The sequence below is a fragment of the Gallus gallus genome, chromosome 4 (genome assembly GCF_016699485.2).
Source record: "Gallus gallus isolate bGalGal1 chromosome 4, bGalGal1.mat.broiler.GRCg7b, whole genome shotgun sequence".
Lineage (NCBI taxonomy): Eukaryota > Metazoa > Chordata > Aves > Galliformes > Phasianidae > Gallus > Gallus gallus.
The window spans coordinates 65,828,298-65,848,437 of NC_052535.1; the positions used below are offsets into that span (position 1 = coordinate 65,828,298).

At 42.6% G+C, this 20,140-nt stretch overlaps 1 protein-coding gene and 1 long non-coding RNA gene across 16 annotated transcripts in view; one reads left to right on the plus strand and one right to left on the minus strand.

The window, feature by feature from the left end:
• FRYL (FRY like transcription coactivator) overlaps positions 1 to 20,140 on the plus strand; it is a 158,403-nt gene that overhangs the window by 27,498 nt on the left and 110,765 nt on the right. For 11 of the 15 annotated variants that reach the window (XR_003074813.3, XM_015285493.4, XM_015285496.4 and 8 more), the window contains exon 1: positions 10 to 360. The exons of 3 other annotated variants lie outside the window; for them this stretch is intronic. Coding sequence is in view for 11 of the 12 variants with exons in the window: in XM_015285493.4 (XP_015140979.2) it covers positions 183 to 360 (178 nt within the window). In the remaining variant the exon portion in view is untranslated. Of the gene's footprint in view, positions 1 to 9; positions 361 to 14,155; positions 14,316 to 20,140 lie in introns of those variants that run through there. One more of the 15 variants, XM_015285498.4, reaches the window with a different exon arrangement.
• LOC121110764 lies at positions 11,584 to 13,993 on the minus strand. Its single transcript, XR_005859897.1, has 2 exons — positions 13,443 to 13,993; positions 11,584 to 11,938 (listed from the first exon to the last, which is right to left on the minus strand). It is a non-coding gene; the product is annotated as an uncharacterized LOC121110764 (long non-coding RNA).

Genomic DNA, 20,140 nt, shown 5'->3' on the forward strand with positions numbered 1-20,140 from the left:
CTGGCAGCTGACGTGCTGGGGTTGGCACCACCCAGGTCCAACATATGACATCACTGGGAGAAAGAAGTGGTGTGTGCAGTCTACCTCTGCCTTCAAGGAAGTTAATGTGGGAGCTGCAGTCTGTACTGTGCAGCCGAAGTGCCGTGCTGAGGAAGTTCTGAGTGTACAGAAGGCAGGTAAAAATGGATTTTCTGAAGAAAATCGTTCCTACGGTCGCTTCTGGAGATGTTGTGTTGGAAGTTGGAAGCTCTGTCCGTGAAAACTCCCCAAGGCTGCTGAAGATGAGACGTGTCAGTCTGCTCTCCTTAGGACAGACAATAGATGAAGACCAGGAGATACATGTTTTACATCCTCATTTCCGTATGTATCCGTGTCAACAAGCTGATAACTAAACTTTCTGCAGGTCACAATTACTTTGCTAAATTGATGTGTTTTGTAATAGTGCTTCTTTCCCTTTTGTCACTATGACGGTGGTGTTGCTTAGGTTTAGAGCTCCTTTAAAAATGACATGCTGTCACATGTTTTGAAGTAATTTTACAGGATTTTTCATGTTCTTGTTGATTATATCCCCCTGTGATTTTGGGGGCAGGGGGAAATGTTTCACTATTAAAGTTGTGAAATTGTAATGTAGCTATGAGTAGACATTAGGAGTTGTCTAGACAGGTGTGCTGGACAGATATGCATCTGCTGGGCAGGATTCAAGTCCTATGCCAGCTGTTGTCTCCCAGTTTGTTTCTGAAATCCCGTGTTTCCTGCAGTGTTTCTTTTGTTTTTGTTTTTTACATTTAAAGATGTTTATGCTTTTTTTTTTAGTGTTTTGAAGACTGCAGACTTGGTATAAAAGTATTATGTTTATAGAATTTTTGTTTAAGGAGCACGGGCTGTTTTGCCTGTATTAAGTAGTAGTTATTGTATTGTAATTAGTAGACATTGTAGTATTTAGACCTTTGTGGATAGGAAAAGAACAATGAGTTTTAACTCAAAGAATGAGTTAATGTTACTTTTTCAGACAGTTCAGCTGAGTTGCAGTGGAAAATCTGGTTTTACTTTATTTTTAGCCAAAGGTCAAAACCAAATAGATTATAGATACTTTATGGTCTTGGATTCCGATGGCTGTTTTTGTTATGTGGTGGCTATTCTTATGAATTATCATGGCTTGAAATATTTGTGTGTCTAACTGCAAACATGGTGGCACTCATCCTGTTGCGTGGTGAACTTAGTCTGAACTGTGGAATTAATTTCCTTAAAACTTTTCTTAGCTTTTCTGGCTGTAATATAAAGTTATATATATTTAAGTGTGTCAGACACTTAACATCAGCAGTTGGAGAACGCTGGAACAATTTTAATTTACAGACAGGAACAATTTGTGTAACAAATTGGAATGAATCATAAGTATGGACTGTTGAAGACTTTGTGCAGAATAAGGTCTGTTTAAACGGTTATAGCTCATGTTTGACAACAGGACATTCTGATCAACATTCTGATCAGGAACTTGGGGGTCTTTCAGTCGTGTGTGAGCCTTTGTTTGGCTTTCAGTGCTGTTATAGCATTTAGATTTGAAGTTGGATATCACTGTGAAGTGCGCAGCTTAAGTATCTCCATAGGCATATCTTGCCAATTTTGCTTTTAAGCTACAGTATGGTATTCTTTGGTACTTAAAGGCATGAGTTATATTTTATTCCAAATGTTATAACTTCAGAGTTATAATTTAAGAACAGTTGGAGTTGTCCTTGTGCCAACCTGAAAGAAAACGCTGTAGCTGAAGCTTGTAGTCAGAACAGATGCTTTCATCTAACCTTGTTCGTTTTATTGATAGCTGAATGAATGAATGTAATAGACAATGCACCAGTCCTACTGCTGAAGATGACTTTTCCTTTCCTGCTCATTAAATATTTGTGAAAAGGTCATGAAAGGGAGGAATTTCTACCAATCGGTAGTTTCTGACCGCTGTCATCTAATAGCGTGATGTCAGCGTGTGCAAAATGCAGACTTAGTCTGTTCTGGGATCATGCTTTTACCATAGCAGATAGTAGCTGAATCCTCTTTAAATTATCTGCTTATTTCTATTTTTGTATCTTGGTAATGGAATGAACTGCTCTTCTGGAATAGAGCAAAAGAACGGCAGTGTTTACCAGTTGGGTATGCAGCAGGCAGCAGGTGACGACGGAACAGGTAATAAAACAGGTAGAATGATAAAAAGAAATGAATTGTACGTGGTTGCTTAATGTCAGCAGAGGTGGTGGTAACGCACCACAGAATTTAGTATGATGATACTGTTTGGGAGCTTGATTAAAGCTAAAGTTTGGTGTTCAGTAAGTACATTGAGTTGGTTTTGTTGTTGGAGGTGTTTTATGCTTTTCTCCCCCATCCTGTTCCTTTTGGCTTTTTTATTTAGGAAAGTTTTTGTATCAGTAAGACTTTAGGTGAAATTCAGGGTCTGGTAACTACTTAAGAAGTATAATAGAAGATTGTTAAAAAAACAAAAGCAACAACAGAAGAAGAAGAACAAAAAGATAACATGACTTGCCAGCGTGTATCTGATTTAAATATCTTGTATGGAATTCAAGAAATGAATCCTTTCTTTCTGGATTAAGGCATATTTATCAGCATTGCAGTCCAAAATACGAACTGAATTGGCTTGTACTTCTGCTTTATAGCAGAAAGCAAAGACTTACATTCACAGAGCACAGAAAAATTTATGTGTCTTTTAAAATGATACATAGCATCTGCCAGAATACTTTGAAGAGCTTTTTCAAAATCTTTCATAGCTCTCTCTTGAAATTCATTGGATTTTTGGAACGCTGGAAAAAATCTTAACTTGCTGAATTATTTGCATGTGATTGTATGTGTAACAACGTGTAAATGGTAGTGGTAGAAGTACAGGCAGTTCTTTTACATTTGCAGTGGCGTTTAAGAGTTCTCCATTTAAAAACTGTCACAATAGTCTCTCCATTTAAAAACTGTCACAATAGTCTCTCCACAGAAAGCTGCAATGAGAATCAAACATAAAGAGGGGATTTGGAGAATCTAGAGAAGGTATTTTCATATAGATGATTACCAAAAATACATACAGACGTGTATGCGTGCAGACATGCATCTGTCAACAATTTCATATTCTCCCTGTTGCAGCGTTAAGGAAGGTGACTGCTGTGTGCAGGTGGGCTCGTGGCAGCTGTACCTGCAGCATGTGATGTGCACTTTGGGGCTGGGTTGTAAGGCTGGGCAGCTAACATTGTGGAACAGGTGTCATGATAAGCTGCTCAAGTCAAATCTGCAATAGCCTCCCCAATGCTTTTGAATTTGTTGGTGAGCAAGTGTTCTCATTGCTCTGTGTGAGCAGTAGAGCTGTAGCTGCTTCAAGGGACTAACAGCAGCAGCTGGGTAGATGTAGATGTAGACTGCCCCTGAGCAGCATCCCTGTGTCAGCTCTCTGGTGATGCCCTGAGCAGTCCCAGACAGCAGATGATGTCTGGGAAGCATCTATCTGGAATAAAAGTCAGGTTTGAGATCCATGTTCTGAATTTCAGTTGGTGAAGGCTGGATTGGTTAGAAGGCAACCGAGCACCACTGCTGTTTTTAACTTCTTCCCTTCATTCTCTGTTTGCTTCTTGTTTACACTGAGACTGTTCTGTAATACTGCTTGGGATCCAGAGTGCCATTTACATAAAAAATTTCTAAACCTCTCTACTGTTCTCTTATCGTTGTAGATAGCATTGTTTTGCTTGAGTAATGCCACAGGAAATTCTTCTATGTATATTTTCCATGAGGAGTAATATGGAACATTTCCTGAGGGCCTCTGGAGCCTTGTCTTGAAGCCCTTTGCAGCTGAACAGGGGATTCTTATTTGTTTATTTTTAATGTATCTTTACAAGCTGATGGGGCTGACCTAATAGCTGGCTGCCAATGAGGAGGGCAGTCTCAGTCCCAGCTGTGCAGCCTCTCCAGCTCCTCTCTGGTATGGCTTTTTCCTGAGCTGGTGTGTTTGACAAAGCTGTCAGGAAGCATTGTAGTGTATTGGGGGTGATAGTTTTGAGAGGAGTTGTTGAGGTGAATCAGCTCATCACAGGCCTCTTTGGTCAGTAGTGGGGGCAGCACTGCATGGCTGGCCATCGCAGGTGGCAGTCACCTTCTGGATGCCATCAGTTTTTAATAGATTGATCTGTGGAAAATTAACTCTTCAATATTTTAAATAAGTAGGAGCATAAGCATCTCTCCAGAGCTTTATTTGAAGTGCAGTGATAATCCCTTTTTCATATTAGTACTTAAAAGCAGATACGAATGACTCTGTAATTCTGACCACTGGGTGAATGTTTAAGTAGGGCATTTGCTTAAGACTGAATCAATAATGAACTGTAATAAAGTTTAGACTTATGTAGCATGTCTTTTAAAAAAGACCTGAACCTTTTGTTGTATGCTTGGCTGTACACCTAATACACTTTTAGCATAATTGACTCTGTTCCATCTGAATAATGAGCATGGATGAATTCACAATGGATACATGATGGATAATACTCCTCATTTCCTCCAGTGTGTTTTTGTTTTTCTTTGCTTACCAAACTCTTTCCATTATCCCAAAGAACAACATAGTAATTCTGACTTGCTGCTTCCTTCAAGATGAGTGTCAGAATGACTCAAAAGTATACCTGAAAGGCTGTTTCTTCATACCTAAAGATACTTATGTAGATTTAATGAGGATGTAATGTGTTTTCTTCTGAGATACAGTGAACAGTGTTTACAGACTTTTTTTTATATGCCATCATAGATTACCTCTGCATCATTTTCAGTGCAAAGGTAATACCAGTAATACTTTGAACTGATAATACATTGTTTTCTGGACTTGAGGCACTTAAAAGGTTTTGAGGCTTAAGTATGTCACTATAGTTTTATTTGGCAGCTGAACCAACGTAATGGCTCACTGCTTTAAAAAGAAGATTGTAATCTTCCATCTGTATAGTTGTACCATATATTCATCAGTGGTGATCCTGGTACACACCAGGCCTAGGTGGGGGATGGTTCAACTTGCTAAACCAACAGGGAACCATCCTTGCCTCCCAGTACCGACTGATAGGCACCAAACCAAAGTACTATGAGCGTGAACCAACAGCAGGTTTAGGAAATAAAGGTCCACAATCCTGGTGTTCAAGATGGTCTTTTTCCTGTTCTTGTTCTTTCTGTTCTGCAGAAAATATTTAAATTGAAAAGGAAAAAGTAATGAGAAGCCCCTTCAGTTGAATTAAAAAAAACAAAACTGTTATGCTGCCAATGTTCTTAAAAATGTTTTCTTTAGACTAATTCTTCAGGATAGTGCGGTTAAAAGGGGAGTTGCTGTAATACAGCAAATACATCTTTCTCTAATCTGAAGTTACTTTTCACCAAGATAGTTGAAAGGTACAACAGGTACAGAGAGCACAATAATACTGTTGGATAAAGCAAATTCTCAGCTACCAAACACAGTTTTTCAACATAGTCACCACCATTAGCTACTCATTTTTCCCAAGAACAAACAAGAGCCTGCGTGTTACGCTTGTAACAAATGGCACTGGTGGAGGTGACCCACCACTTCATTGTGCTCACATGCACTGTTTGGTCTTCATAAACACTCAGCAAGTGTTGATGAATGTCAATGGATGCAATTTTTTTCTGCATGCAGTGATTCAGCTTTTGCTCCATATGCACTTCCATGTCAGATGCCGTTTTGTCTGACCGCCCCTCTGCTGCCATCAGTCTCCTGGCAACAAAATGCAATACAAAATCAATGGGGAAGGTTCAGCCTCTGCTGCCATATCACCTACATCTGCCTTTGATATCATGGGCCAACATAATAAAGTAATAGGCTTTACTTTTGGAGCAGCTATTGTGTGTGTCTTCCCAGCCACAGCGTAGAGTCTGTAAGAGGCTGGACAGTGTATGTAATAAAAATCTTATTTTACAGAGGCATTAAATATAAAACTATTTTCCTTTAAGATACATTAAGGTTTCACTATGCTGAAAGATCCAGAACGATGCTCCTATCACTCTCCAGTGTCAATGGAGTATTTACCAGCAGGACAAAATCAGCACTTGCCTATAGTGATTACACTGCTGATATCACTGCTATGTAGACTTAAATTCAGCCCATAGGAGTAGCCTCTTGGCCCTCCTGTGGACCTGCTCCCAAAGCACCACAACTTTCTTGTGCTGGGGCCTCCGGGCTTGGATGCAGTTCTCCAGATAGGGGACAAGGACAGAGCAGAGGGGGGACAACTGCATGACTTCCTTCAATAACTCATGGTCCTTCAGGTGGCCATGGGCCATTTCTGCTGGCTTTACTTCTGCTAGCTGTGCTGTCTTGATTTGCAGACTACTGCATTACTGGTTTGTTCTTTTTCTAAGCTTTTAAATAACACAGTGCTCTTTACTCCGTAATTGTGAAGTTAGTGTTTTTCCTCTGAAAAGTATTATATGGGTCCATACTAAGAAAATAATTTCAAGTATTTCATCTGAATAAATGGCTGATTTCAAAGGCTTTCCTCTTTCAGCAAATGATGTTCTTTGTGCCTGCGCAAGCACTGGGTTCAGTTGCCCTTGAAGCAAGTCACAAGTCCTGTTTCCAGTTGGGAGTATGTTTTTCTCAGTTTATAAGTGTTAGTGGGGAATATCTGTGATTTGGGAAGTAGTGCTCATGGTCTCATCTGTTTATTCTGAGTGCATCTTGTTGCTCCGTGCCAAGTTACAGAAGGTCCTTGTAAGCAGAAACCCCTCACAGGTCTGTGTTTCCGAGCTGGCTTACTCTAGGTCTGAAGCTTTTGCTGGGTATGTTCATAAAGGAAGGATTCTTTTAGGGGAAATCCAGATGTAGTAGTGATTTGAGGAGGGCTGTGGGGTAGCTTTCAGAAAGCCTGATCCATTCAGCAATGATACTCTGTAAAGATATGAAGTTCCTGTGTGCAGCCAGTTTCTGTAAGGCATTCCAGCTGTTCAGGACTCAGCTTACCCTCACTTCATGAGCTCTGGGATGCCCCTTACAGAATGATTCTGTGTAAAGAATTATAATTCTGTAGCCCTTTAGTGCCAACTGCTTACTGACAAGAGCAGTCTGGCAAGCTGAGCTTGAGGAACTTTCATCATCATTGTGTGGTGGTGGTGTTTTACTGTCAGGATGCTGCTGCACAGTTATATTGGACGCTGACCCCCAAACCTCATCTATTGTCTCTTTGCATCTTCAAAGTGCAGTGGGGTGAGTGAGCCTTTTCTCAGCTATTGCTTTGAAAATACGACTGGAAGAAGGAGAATGCTTTTAATTTTAAAGTATTTTTTTTAACCTGAAAGCAGGAAAAACATGTAAGCGGGAAGAATAGAAAAATGAACAGCTGCTAACGAATTAAAAAGCCACTGCATTCTCCAGCATGTTGTTTTCTGCTGGTGAGGTAATTTAAAAATGTTTTTATATATAACGATACATATATATAACAAAATATATATGTATATAAAAAATATAACATATATACCATATAACATATATATGCTATATATGTGTGTATATGTATATACCATATAACATATATATACACATATAACATATATAACATATATACTATATAACATTATATATACACTTTTATAACATATAACATATATATACACACACATATATAATGACATATATAATATTATATATTATAATATATATAAAACAACAAATTGTTGTTCTGTGGGGGAAGCAGTGCAGAAGTGAATAGTTAATTTGCCCAGTAGTTGATATGAATGGATGTGACACAATCGCAGGTAGACTGTGTTTTTAGAAAGCTAACATGTTAATGTCAATTAGAGGGTGAAATGATTATTATGCTGAATGCCTATTGAGAAATAACATGATTGACAGAGCAGCCGGTTCCATGAACAAAAAATGTCTTAAGGATATTTTCCTCTTGTCTTGAATATGTTTTGACCACCCGATGCCAGTTGTGTGCTTTCTGCGACTAGCAGACATGGCAGTGGGGTGGTGGTGCTGTGCCTTCCCGTTTGCTGTGTCACGCCAGCCACAGGTGAGCACACGGGGAGCCATGTGCAGGGCTCCTGATAGCGCGATAAGCTTCAGAGCTGCCGCGGGGCCTCACCCAGCGCTGAGCACAGGTGCCAGATGCATCTGCTTATAGAGGCTATATTGTGCTGCTGCGGCTGGGGCCCCTTAGAGGACTTTGTGCTATGGACTATTTGCAGGACTTCCAGACAACCGTGGCTTTGTTGTAAACTTTTAGTGTTTGTTAGGTGATTAGGATCCAACTGTTGCTTTTAGGTTTGCTGTTGTTTCCCATGTTCTCCCTTTCTGATATTTTGTTTCCTTTCTTGCTTTTCCATGAAGCAGCAAGGCGAAAGTTATAGAAATGGTACCTCATACCAATTCTGTTAATTTGAACCCTCAGATCAGTTTAACTCTCAAATCTGTTAATTACCTTTTTCACTGTCCCGAGAGTTTCTGGTTTGTACTGCTGCTTCATGTTGCTGAGAGAGCATCTGGTGTTTCACTGAGATGGGGAAGCTGTAGAAGTTAACGTTAAAAACACTTAAATGTTTGAATCCTGCCCTAAAAAATGCACTGTAATTGAGCAGTGTGCCTTTGGAGTGAGGAAATGTGCTATTTTGGTTTAACTGAGAAGGATGCTGTATTAATGACTTTATTTATATTTTTATATCATATCGGTGAGCAGAGCTCCTAATGCTCCTGCCTGTGTAATTAAAACCTAATGATATTTTCAGGGAGTTAAAACGTGAAGAGAAAATTGGTTGCCTGTACTTTGTCCTCGCTGTCTGTCTGCTGTTTCCAAGCAGAGCTCCCAAAGCCCTCACCTCGTGTGTGCAGGCACTGCCTCAGCCCTGCCAGCTGTGCAGCCTCTTGGGCCCAAGTGCCCTACATGGCACTGCCTGGAGCTGGTGGGCTCACGCAGGTGAACAGGCTTAGCGGGGACACCCAGAGCAGCTCTTCAGGCCCTGCCAACACACACCTCTGTGGCAGAGGTGGAACAACCTGCTGTATCCTGCAGCCTGCATTAGAGAACACTGTTGCTCTTGTGAGCCCTAAGAAACTTGAGACTTTACTCTGATTACTGATACTCTTAAACAAACAAAAGCTTCTGGATGAGTCCTGAGTTTATCTGTTTTTTCATTGTTTTTCTTCCTCAATACTTTCTATATTTCCATAATGCAAGTAAGATGTTTGCTGTAGAAGTGGCATGGACATTTAGCAGCTTGGGAGGAGCAACAGAAATAGAAACATAACTGATTCCTAACAGTTGTCCGCAGGCCTTGTAGGGTAACAGAGTTAAGCCTTTCCCTGCTCTATCCATTTAAATGCCCAGCAACTAAGCAGGGATTTTCAATGTAGCCTCAAAACTGTTCCCAGGTTCCATTTAAAAGGTTGATGAAAACTCAAATGCTAGTTCTGCAAAAGCAGTGCACTGCTCTACTCCTGCTGAAGCACAACAAGAAGACTGACGTGTTACATCACATCTTCAGGCAGTTATTTCTGGTGGTTGGATGCAGAACCATACCAATCAGACTGTACCTTTAAGGTTTATTTGTGGTCATGAAAAGTCCAAATTGAGCATCCAGGAGGCAGTAGAACCTCAGAGGCTCCATACGCTTTTAACAATAAGAATGACCATGAAAATCAAGAAACTTGGATTTGTTAGATTTGTGAGATACAGTAACAGCTATGGCTTTGTGTATTGCTTCACCTGTTGTATTTTCTCTCTGAGAGAGATAAGTTAAATAACAGCTCAGAACTGCCTGCTGGGTTTTTTTGAAGCACTGCAACTTCTTATTACTGATTTTGTTGCTGTGTGTTCAGTGATCTGGAAAGCCTGATCTCTTGAGAAGGGCCACAGTGAGATGTGTTTAGTGAAAGCCTTTACAAAGTTGGTGAACTCTTTGTTAAACTACTTGAAAAGCAGTCTGATTTTTTCAGGATTCTATTGTTCAGTTTTGTTTTGTTTTTCTTTAAGTTTGGAGGCAGGAAAGGTTGAAGGAACATAGGATTGCTGTAATAAACATAGGTGTTTTACCGTAATAAACACAGACTTCTGCTTACTGGAAAAGTTAAATATTAACAGTATCCTCTTTGATCTTATTCAGCAGCCGTGTTCGGTCAGGAATCTGCATCTTCATTGTCCTTCCTGACCTGGTCGGAAAGCTTGTAGTTGTAACTGACTTTAAATAGGAAATACTATTTGTAGTTCTGCCTTAATGCATTTGCCGTCAGTCTGTATCATCCTGAAGTTGAATGTAGTAGGACTGAAAACATCAAAGAAACTTTGGAAGCAACAACGTCTTCACATTTTTTTTGTGCGACTGAAAAGAACGGCTTTAGCTGTATTTTTTTTAATGAAATATTTATGCTGGAATGATTAATGCAGATTACTGTGTGGAAGAGAAAGCAGAGAAATCACATTCTGTTATCTCCGCCATCCTAGGCAATAAGAGCTTAAGGCAGGGAGAAAGGTAATATGGTATTATTATAATAGACTTCTACAGAAATGGAAGTATATTGAAATGAACTTGGGACTGCACTGCCTTTACAGCCTGTAGGGATGAGGTTGAAACAATGCTGTAAACCATATAATATTATATACGTATATATGTTACCTATGGCCTAATAGGGCACGTGTATTTTTTGTCTCGCATCTTGATCTTTGTCACGTGTCAGAGCTTTAACAGCTGCAGTAGTAACTGTTAGACACTGTGCTTGTTTTCTGTATGTTTGTTATTCAAAATGGTTGCTAGCAATGTTACCAGGTAGCTCCAAGAAAATGGTATAATCCTACTCTGTTAAAGGAAAGCTGCATACACCTCCTTTGCATATACATTTTTAGTAAACGAATTGGTCTTCATATATTGATATCTTCATACATGCTTTTATTAAGATTTCAATCTCTGTGAATAAAAGAAGTTTCAAACTTTTGTTATGTAACAGTGGCATAAGTGTCCGCTCTTTCATACTGCTTGGATCCCATTGCTACTTGCAATACCCAGGACAGTTCTTCGGTGTTTTTGGACTGTCTGTAAAATACTCATACTCTTTTCTTGTTCTGAATAGTACATCTGTAAGGTGTGCCCTCTTGAAACGCAGGAACTCAGTTCAGCACTTTGCATGCACAGTAGAGCAGTACCACAAATGGGTGCTCTAATACTTAATAGAACTTGTGGGCTTACTGCATGGGAACTTCATAACGTTTGGGGTTGTTTCCAGCCCCAAGTCAGCAGGCGTGTTGCTGAGGTGGCTCAGGCAGTTTGCTTCTAGCCATGCTCTTTGCTAGAAGGTTTTCATATCTGAACCAAAGCAAGGTGTGAACTGGATGCTGGAGTTAGTTATTCCAGTGGAGCGCAAACAGCTTGTGTTGCTGATAGCATGCTTCTGCTTAGCACATCTGCACTCGTATTCTTCTCCTTTAAAGACCTTACTGGCATCAATGTGCTCATTCACTGGTATGCCTCACCCTGACTCTTGAGAAAATATCAGAGGCATTCACAGACTTTATAGTAGTCTGCTCTCTTTAGTAATGAAATTTACAACTGGTGCAGTATCGAATGGTTAGCGAACTTCAGAACCAGTGTATAAACCACACGTTTATTGCAATCATGTGAATTGCTACTTTGTATGGAACTCCTAAGTCCAGCCAAGTAATATCCTTATTTTGTTGAAGATTTCTTTTTGGTTTGTTTTTCTTACATAAAACAGCTCCAGTTCAAAGCTCTTGCCTTACAGTTAAATAAAAGTGCTCTCTTTTTTTTCCCATCTTCTCTCTAGGTATTAAAGTAGTGGGCCAAGTATCTTATGAAAGACTTCCCATATATGTACTGCAAAGTGATACGTATTTTTAGACGTTACCACAGTAGACATGCTTGTTGCTCTCAATTTTAGACACATTGTACTTTCCTGGCCAGAAGTCTGTTTAACTTTCCTCTGGAAAGAAAGAAAGAAATAAAATGAGAAGCTTAAAAGGAATGATGCTGTAAATAACATTTTCTTGCACAGTTTTGAAGTGTGTAATGATGATATCTCGTAACTGTGCACAATGAGTTTTTCTGGGCTCTGTTTAGTGAATTAGCCTTGTGTGTGCTTGGCAAGCTTCAGAGGCTTTTTAATACGTGGTTTTCTTTCTTCTACTGTTCTTCATTTGGTTGGTTGAAAGTAAAATAAATGTTACATCTTAAGTGTTGTGATTTATCCTGACATCTTACTATAGTCTATGGTAGGTATATTAACTCAACTCCCTGGCTAAACAGAAGCCATGAAGTCCAAAAGTTGCAGCAGTTGTTTGATTATAAAGAAGATAGAAATTGGGGTTGTGAAGAAGAGGAGATGTTAGAAGGCTCAGAGAAGTGATAAGATGATTGTGCTTATCTCAGTGATGTTTGTGGTAATGCTGATACTGATGTGTTTCCCCTCTTGTTAAATGGACTAATAGTAGTATTTGTTTTCTGGTTTTGGGATGGGGGGGGCAGGTGGGTGGGAGGAGATAGTATTTACTGTGTACTATTCTTGTGAATTAGTGATATCCAATAAATCAAACTTGGTGCATATATACACACATATATATAATGGGAGAGCATACATGTGTATAGATAATCTTAAGACATTTTTCTTTTCAATATATTTTTGTTCCTAATGTTAAGTATTCATAGTGTTCAGTCTCTCTATTGGAGCATTTGGAAGAGCTTATGCTTGTTTGTACGTGCAAATATAGAAGTACTCTCAACATCTTAGCAGTTCCTAATGGGCTGATGTTGAGGTAACTGCATTTAAAAGTAACTGTTGTTTTCCTTGAGGAAAAGACCTACCAGAAGTTATCAGTTGCCATGGGGGAGAGCCATATAACTTAAGGCTTGAGTAACACACTGTTATCGCGGGCAAACGCACAGCCTTAAAATTAGTTTCTGACTTCCATTCACTCTTAAAACACCGCTATGCAGAACCACTGGCAGCCCTTCTTAACAGGGCTCCGGGAGGTGGAACGCTGGGATTAGTGATAGTTTTTGATTAAGTTTCTGGTGCTAATAATTTACAGAATAAAAGCTGAGTGGTGGTGGTGCTGCAAGTACAAAGAGCCCGGAGCGTACTTTAAAAGTCATTATTTTTGAGGTGCTGGGAGAGTTGGCTCATGATTTTGGAATGTGTGCCGTTAACAAGGCCTCCTTTGAAGAACTCTCTGTAGCCCAGTGTTAAAGGCAGTCAGAGACTAACCATAATTAATACAGCCTTTCAAATTAGTGGTGAAATTCATCAGCCAGTTCCAAAATTTGACCTTTATATCTCACTAATAACAAAATACAACCTCTTTTTTTTTTTTTTCTTACTTAGTAAGAGGAAAATGAAATGCTTGGAGTGTAACTCTGAATGCATTCATAAAAGAAGTGATGAAAAATGAGTATGAGGTAATGGGAGGCATTAGGTTGGATGATATTACCTGAATCGTGTTGTGAAAGAAAGGTTCATGCAGCGTCCTCAAGTGTCACTCAAGAGAGCAAGAAGCTGCCGCATGGACAGAGCCATTTGTATGGCAGATAAAGCTACTTTTGCTATGGGATGTGCACCGTTCTTACGGACAGCCCTTGGAGGTGCCGTGTGTGTGACTCCCTCCTCCCGCCTGCTTTACTTCTCGTACAGCACAGGGGCAGCTCCGAGGCTGTAGGCTTCTTGGATGGCTTTAAAGGACCTTTAAAGCCGGCCCCTGTGTGATGCGTTTTAACTGGACTGCGCTGTGTGGGTCAGGTGCCGCCGTTCTGCTGGGCCCATCCTGCGCTTGGCATTTACTATAATCCTATCTAATGCTCTGATTGTAACGTCGGTTGGGAGTTTTATTTAGAACTCGGCAAACTGCAGACAGCTTTTTCTACTCCCGTATAGTTCGAAGTAGGGGCGCAGATGGGCCGGAAAGGGGCCTTTCGTCGGCCGGCTGATTGCAGCCGTGAGAAGTTACTTTCCGCCAAGGGACCGCGACGGCAACGCGGTTCTTCTCCTGCGGGAGCCGGGCCGGGGGCAGCCTGCGGGCGGGCGGGGTGGGCCGCCGCGCACCGGGCCGGCACGGAGGGGTCCCGCGTGGAGCGCCCCCCGCCGGTGCGCCCGCCCGGCCCCGCCCCCGGCCCGCCGCCCTCCTCCGCAGTCGGCGCGCGCCCCCCCGGGCCCTGCGTCAGCAGGAGGGCGCGCGGCGGCGGCGCGGGTGGCGGCGGCGGGTCGGCGGTGCTGCCGCCCGCAGCCGGCACCATGCTCAGCCTGCAGGACTCGCTCTTCTTCGAAATTAGCATCAAGTCCCTGCTCAAGTCCTGGAGCGGCGGCGGCGGTAAGTGCGGCCCCGCGCCGAGAGCCGCGGCCCCGCGCCGGGTCGGCTCCTGCGCGCTGCCGCGTGGAGCCGAGCCGTGACGACAGTTTTGGCGGTCCCGTGCCGGGGCGCCCGGCCGGCGAGTGGGACGGGGCACGGCGTGCCGGCCTTTACGTAACCGGGATCTGGGAGTTTTGGCGTGTGAGGCGCTAATTTGGGCCGCGGTTATCCCAGGCTGACGAGGCTCCTCGCGCCCTTTGCTCCCCGAGGCGGCAGGCAGCAGGAGCCCGTGTCCCCAGGCTAACGGTGCTGTGGTTGTGCCTCAGAGCTATCGTTGCAGCTGCAGAAGGCGCACGCCGTGCTGCGAGCTGCCCAGGCGCAGCATCTTGGACTGGGATCCCACTGAGACTCTTCAGGCTGAAGAGGGCCGTGGTGCTGGGCAGGGGCAGGCACGCTGCCCTTGCTTCACCCCACCCACAGCCCTCACGCAGGGGCACTGCTGCCCAAGCATGACTGATATAGGATGACAGGGTGATAGGCTACACGTTGCCCAACATCCCGTGCCTTGTGTTTATAACAGCAAAAGAACAGCTGAAGCAGGCGGCATCCTGTGTCAGCTGGGTGTGAGCTCTGTGAGGTGCTGCCCCAGGCTTTCCCTCACCGGCACTCCTCTGGAGCTGCTGGGGTTTGTGATCCACACGCGTTCTGCTCCAAAACACCGGTAAGGAGTTAGCGGTGTGTTTGTTGGCTGGGGATGTGCAGGCACCCGGCACGCCCCAGCAGCCCGGACGTGGTTTGCTTCTGGCACTGATGCTGGGATCCGCATTCTGGACTGGCGACCTCCAGGCTGACAGCTCTAACTTGAAGCCATGAGTGTTTCAAAGCTGACATCCCTCTGCTGCTTCTGTGCTTGTCTTAGGGTTTAGCTGTTCCAGGTTCTGCTTTGTACTCTGCAGTTAACTGATGTTCTTGCTGACTCATAAATAACTGTAATTTAAGCATGTATTTTACAGTACGAGTTGAAGATGTCGTGAAGAGGATCACGAATCCCTGAGGTTAATTTTACTAATGTATATAATTTCCAACTTGAAGCAGAACATGGGATGCATTCGGTTGCAACAAATTGAGCCCGTAGCTGGCTAAATAAGTGCTGTGTCAATAAGAAGGCAAGCTGCAGGCTCGTGATCAGACAGCAGTGCTGGCTGTGACGGGGCAATGATGCTAACAAAGGGTATGTGAGGAGAGGCTACACAGCATCACGTTCCCCTGTGCCCCCTGCTGTGTGAGCAGCAGCTCCCAGCCCTGCCAGGAGGTGGGATGGGGCTGTGTGCTGCTGTGCTTCAGCCCGCGTTCCTCACAGTGGTGGCTCCACTCATGTGAGTGGACACGGTTACAGCTGCTGCGGCGTGCGGCTGGGCACGGGCCTGAGCTGTAACTCACACCCAGGCCGCTTGCTTTCTGTCCCCTAAAACATTTTCCAATCAAGTGATGCAGTGTGTGCAGAGCAAGGAGTTACGTAATATTTATGTTGAGCATGTGCTTGGAAATTCAATAAACTCGCATCTGCTGAGAGATTACGTAAGAAAGGTTTCTCCTGTGTTTTCTTAAAGAATTTTTAAGTAACTTGAGAACACCGAGGAATATCAGAGCGGGAGTGCACGTGCTTGTGCACGTTTATATAAGCACTCATAAAGAGCACGTCCTGCTCCCACAGAACCCCAGCTGAGGGCTTGCTTAGCTGGCACAATGCTGCTGCAGTGCTGGCCTGGCCGAGGTTTTATTGTAGTTGATCTTTCTTCTTTCATTGACAACAATGAAGTGACACTTGTATGGCCTAGTTTCAGAATGCTGTCTCTCTGCCAACAATTTTAGGCATTACTTCTTTTTGAAGGGAGTCAGGCGTGGCCTTTTAAACCAGTGCTGTAGGGAGGGTGTTCCTGCCCAAGGATTGTTTGCTCGCTGCAGTGATGGACGGGATGGTGACTTCATGTGATCTTGTTTTTGGGTTGCGTATCTAAGGAGTTGTGGTCACAATAACACATCTGAGTCCTAAAGGTGAAAAAATGTATGACATTAAAGTTACGGGTCCTGGTTAGCTCACTGAAGGGTGTATCTGTAGTCTGTGGAGTGATGCTTCTGAGGTTTCTGGTTCTGCAGCAGGAGGGCATGTAGTTACAGTTATTTACATCAGCTGGTATGAGAAAGCACTCATATTTTGTCCACAAACCCTTTGTTTGATGGAGGTCTGGATGCCACGAGAAGTACTTTTGGTAACACAGTATATGAGTTCCAAAGCCAAATGTGATGCTGCTTACAAAGAGAAGCAGCGTGTAAGGGTAGCCTTTCTCTGAGATGAGCTGTGTATTTTCCTGACAGCTCTGCATGTATTTCTGCAGCCTGTGGTCAGCTTCCTGGTGAGCACCATCCATTACTGCTTCCTACAAGCTCTTCTGTGCTCCTAATACCTGCCGCAAGGGTCGTCTTGTCAAATTCAGAAGTAAATATATGTTTTCAGAGAATGAAAATTGAGATAAAAAGTATTAATTGTTCTTCTAATAGCAAAGGCACAGGTTTTTGTTTCTGTGCAGTGGTTGTGGTGCATTCAGCAAACAGAGGAGGGTGTCTGCCCCGTGTCTGTGTGACAGTAAGTCCATGTACTCAGGAGGGTATCTCTGTGCTGGAGGTGGCTCATGGGATTCTTGGTGTCGGTTTGCTTACCCTGGTTCAGGAGTGCAAGTTCCTGGAACCTGGGAATGTTCAAACCATGCTGTGGCAGGAAGGCGTGTTGGATCTGTCCAACAGCTGTTTTTGAAAATGTATTCTAAAATCAAAAGGAAAGAAAGCAGAATGGAGGTGAGTTAGCCGAGCTCCAGCTGCTGAGCACTGGCAGGTAGCTTGGAGCATCTGCCTGGTGGTGAGGTGAGATCGCGTGGGCTCAGGGCTGCTCTCCTTCCCAAGGATTGCCCGATCGAAGCATGCTTTCTCTGTTACCAACAATAAACGGACTTTTGGCTCTCAGGAGAGGTACTGCTCCAGTAGCACTCCGTTGTGCAAGTTTGATGTAACAGGCACGATTTTGCCCTGTGGCTTTTCATTTCATGGCAGATGATACGGTGTGCTTTAACTGGGAAGGATGACATCACCTCAAATTGCCTTCACAGGGACAAAAGGAAGGGAACGTCTGAGGAACTGTAGGACAAACGTTCTGTTGTTGGTCTCCTCCTACAGGAGGGGATGGCTGAGGGCTACTGCAGAGCTGGGCATGCACTTGCCAGGAAGGCAGCTTTGCTGCTTCTGCTGCAGCTTGCTTCTGGGTTGAACTGTGTAAAGCAATACATGCACAGTTTGTTAATGCTTCAAGAATCATCACTCTGATAAATTTCTACTTTCCTTCTCTGTAACTGTTAGACTGCAAAGAATAATGAAGCATAGGAGGAGAAAGGGGTCTTGAGATGCTACATGATTGCTTCTGCTCCGGAATGTGCTTTGGGGCAGCAGTGAGCAGTGGTAGCCCGGGGAACCTGCAGGCATTTCTAATGGCAGGTGTATGTTACAGTAGCAAAATGCGTGCTATTTCACTATCAAGTGATATCTTATTTTCATGAGATCATTCTTGTTGTCTTTTTAAGCAATATTGATCAGGTTGTTAACTTTATTTCTCCAGCATTAAACATCCCAAATAATAATGCTCAGTCTTCCTGAAGGAAACGTTTTGTTCATTGCCACCATGACTTAGAAGTCACGATAGTGAGTACTCATATACTGGAACTCCACAGACTGTGTTTGGGGAATGTACCAATTTCTCCTATCACTGTATCTCCCAGAATGGTTTTGGTGTGCTGGAAAGTGATCTTTCAAAATTAAAAATGAATTCAAATTTGTGATAAATTTGGAAAGCACTACCAGATTTTGTGCATTCTGGTTTGTTTTCAATGTAACTGTATTTTGTGACAGTAAATGTAATTACAGATCTGTTCCCTGTACTGCTGGCACAGTAAGTTTGTTTACCGTAGACAGAGGCTTACAGTGGCTTTGCCACAGGCCGTTAGTTGTCATGGTAAAGCAAAGTTATGGCGGTAGTTAACCACCCAATAAAATGTGAACTGATTTCTGCATTTTGAGTAAAAAAGGGATTTTGGAACGTAACCTCAGTGTTTGGCCTTGTTTGTGAACTTTGGTGGCCTCTAACAATAGCCATTTGCACAGCTGGAATACATTCAATTGAATGAAGTGACACTAATGTTACGTGTAGTAAAATCTTGTATATGAGGAAAGAGAACTACTGAAAGGGATTTTTCTTTTTGTAGAGGTCAGTAAACAGGCTGGCAGGAGCAGCTAGACTGTAAGGTTATTCAAACGAGTCAAATCATCAGTACCACCCATAGCTGAAAAATAGATGCTGCTCCCAAGTGAAAGTCTCCAAGGTGTTGAACTTCTGCTCAGTTCTCTATTAGGTGTTGGAGAGGTGAGCTGGATGACTGTGGACAACATTTCACCCCATGTCTGAACCCACAAAAGGGTTTTGGTCCAGCTATGCAGCCGTGTCACCTTCTTATCTGCCACCTGTGGTGCTTGCCTCATCCTTTTAGTGAGCGGCTTTGAGTCATTACATCAGCAGAAATTTTCTTGGGAAGCTGGGGAAACTTCTTCTTTTATTTAATGAGCCAAACGAGTTAGGTTGAGGCAAATGTGGGTGGAGCATGGGCTGGTGTGCAGGAAGGGCCAGGACCGGCTGCCCACGAGTATGACGGTGACTGCCTCTTTCAGTGTCTGGTGCATCAGGTCAGCTGGGCTGTGGAGCCTTGCTCCCATGTGGGCTGCACACAAGCTTCCTTTATATTTGCTCATTTTATTTCTGCATGACTGTGTGAATCTTCTTTTCGCATAGCCTTCACTCTTCCTGAACACTTATATCGGTGCGTGTATTTTTTTTTCCTCTTTGCTGTATCTGTTTGATGCCCACGTTCGGTACTTTAAAACTCAATGGAAATTTGATGTAGATTGGACATAAGGGCCTGGAGGCTCGTCAGAGAAGGGTATGTGACCAGATCTTTAGAAATCATAAGTAGATGAGGATATAAAATATTTTGGGCCTTAATTTTGGACTTTTCTAAATGTCGTCATGGAAAACCTTGAATTATGGTTTCTTTTGAAGATGATATCACGTGTGGTTCTTTGTATAAATTTTTAAATAAGCTGCTTGCATTGTAGTAAGCACGTATGTGTTGGGCCATGCATTATTTATTTTCATCAGGCATAGATATGCTAGAATGAGCTTTCCTTTAGGGCATTCTTTCTATTAAAACAATATACTTTTTGCTAAACCCATAACTCAACTGGATTTTGTAATGATTCAGATTGTAGAAGAGAATGCTATTGAAAGGAGAAAGTGCCCCACATACAAACCCCTCAGTCAGCTGCTATTGCTAGAATAAACTGCGTGCTCTGCATGAACTTCAGGAAAGCTCCAGATAAACCAACTGCAGCAACCCATATCAAATATCCCATTTCTGCTGACTTTTTTCTTTTTTTTTTTAAACTCTTGCTCTGCTGATTTTGTATTGGAAGGGGAAAGGTTCAGACACTGGAGATTTGATAGCATTTAAGAGATCACTGACAAAACAGTATGTATTTATTTAGAAAAGTGGTTGGAATGTTCAGAACGCTATAGAGCAAAAGTAGCGTGTTTGCTATATTATATCCTGTTGGCATATAGCTGCAGTTTTCCCTTATTTAAAAAAAAAAAAATATATATATATATATATATTCTTCCTTATTTGTCAAGGAAGCATAATGATTGTAGTCAAAGGGAGCTTCTAAATTCAGTTGGATACGGTGCCAAAATA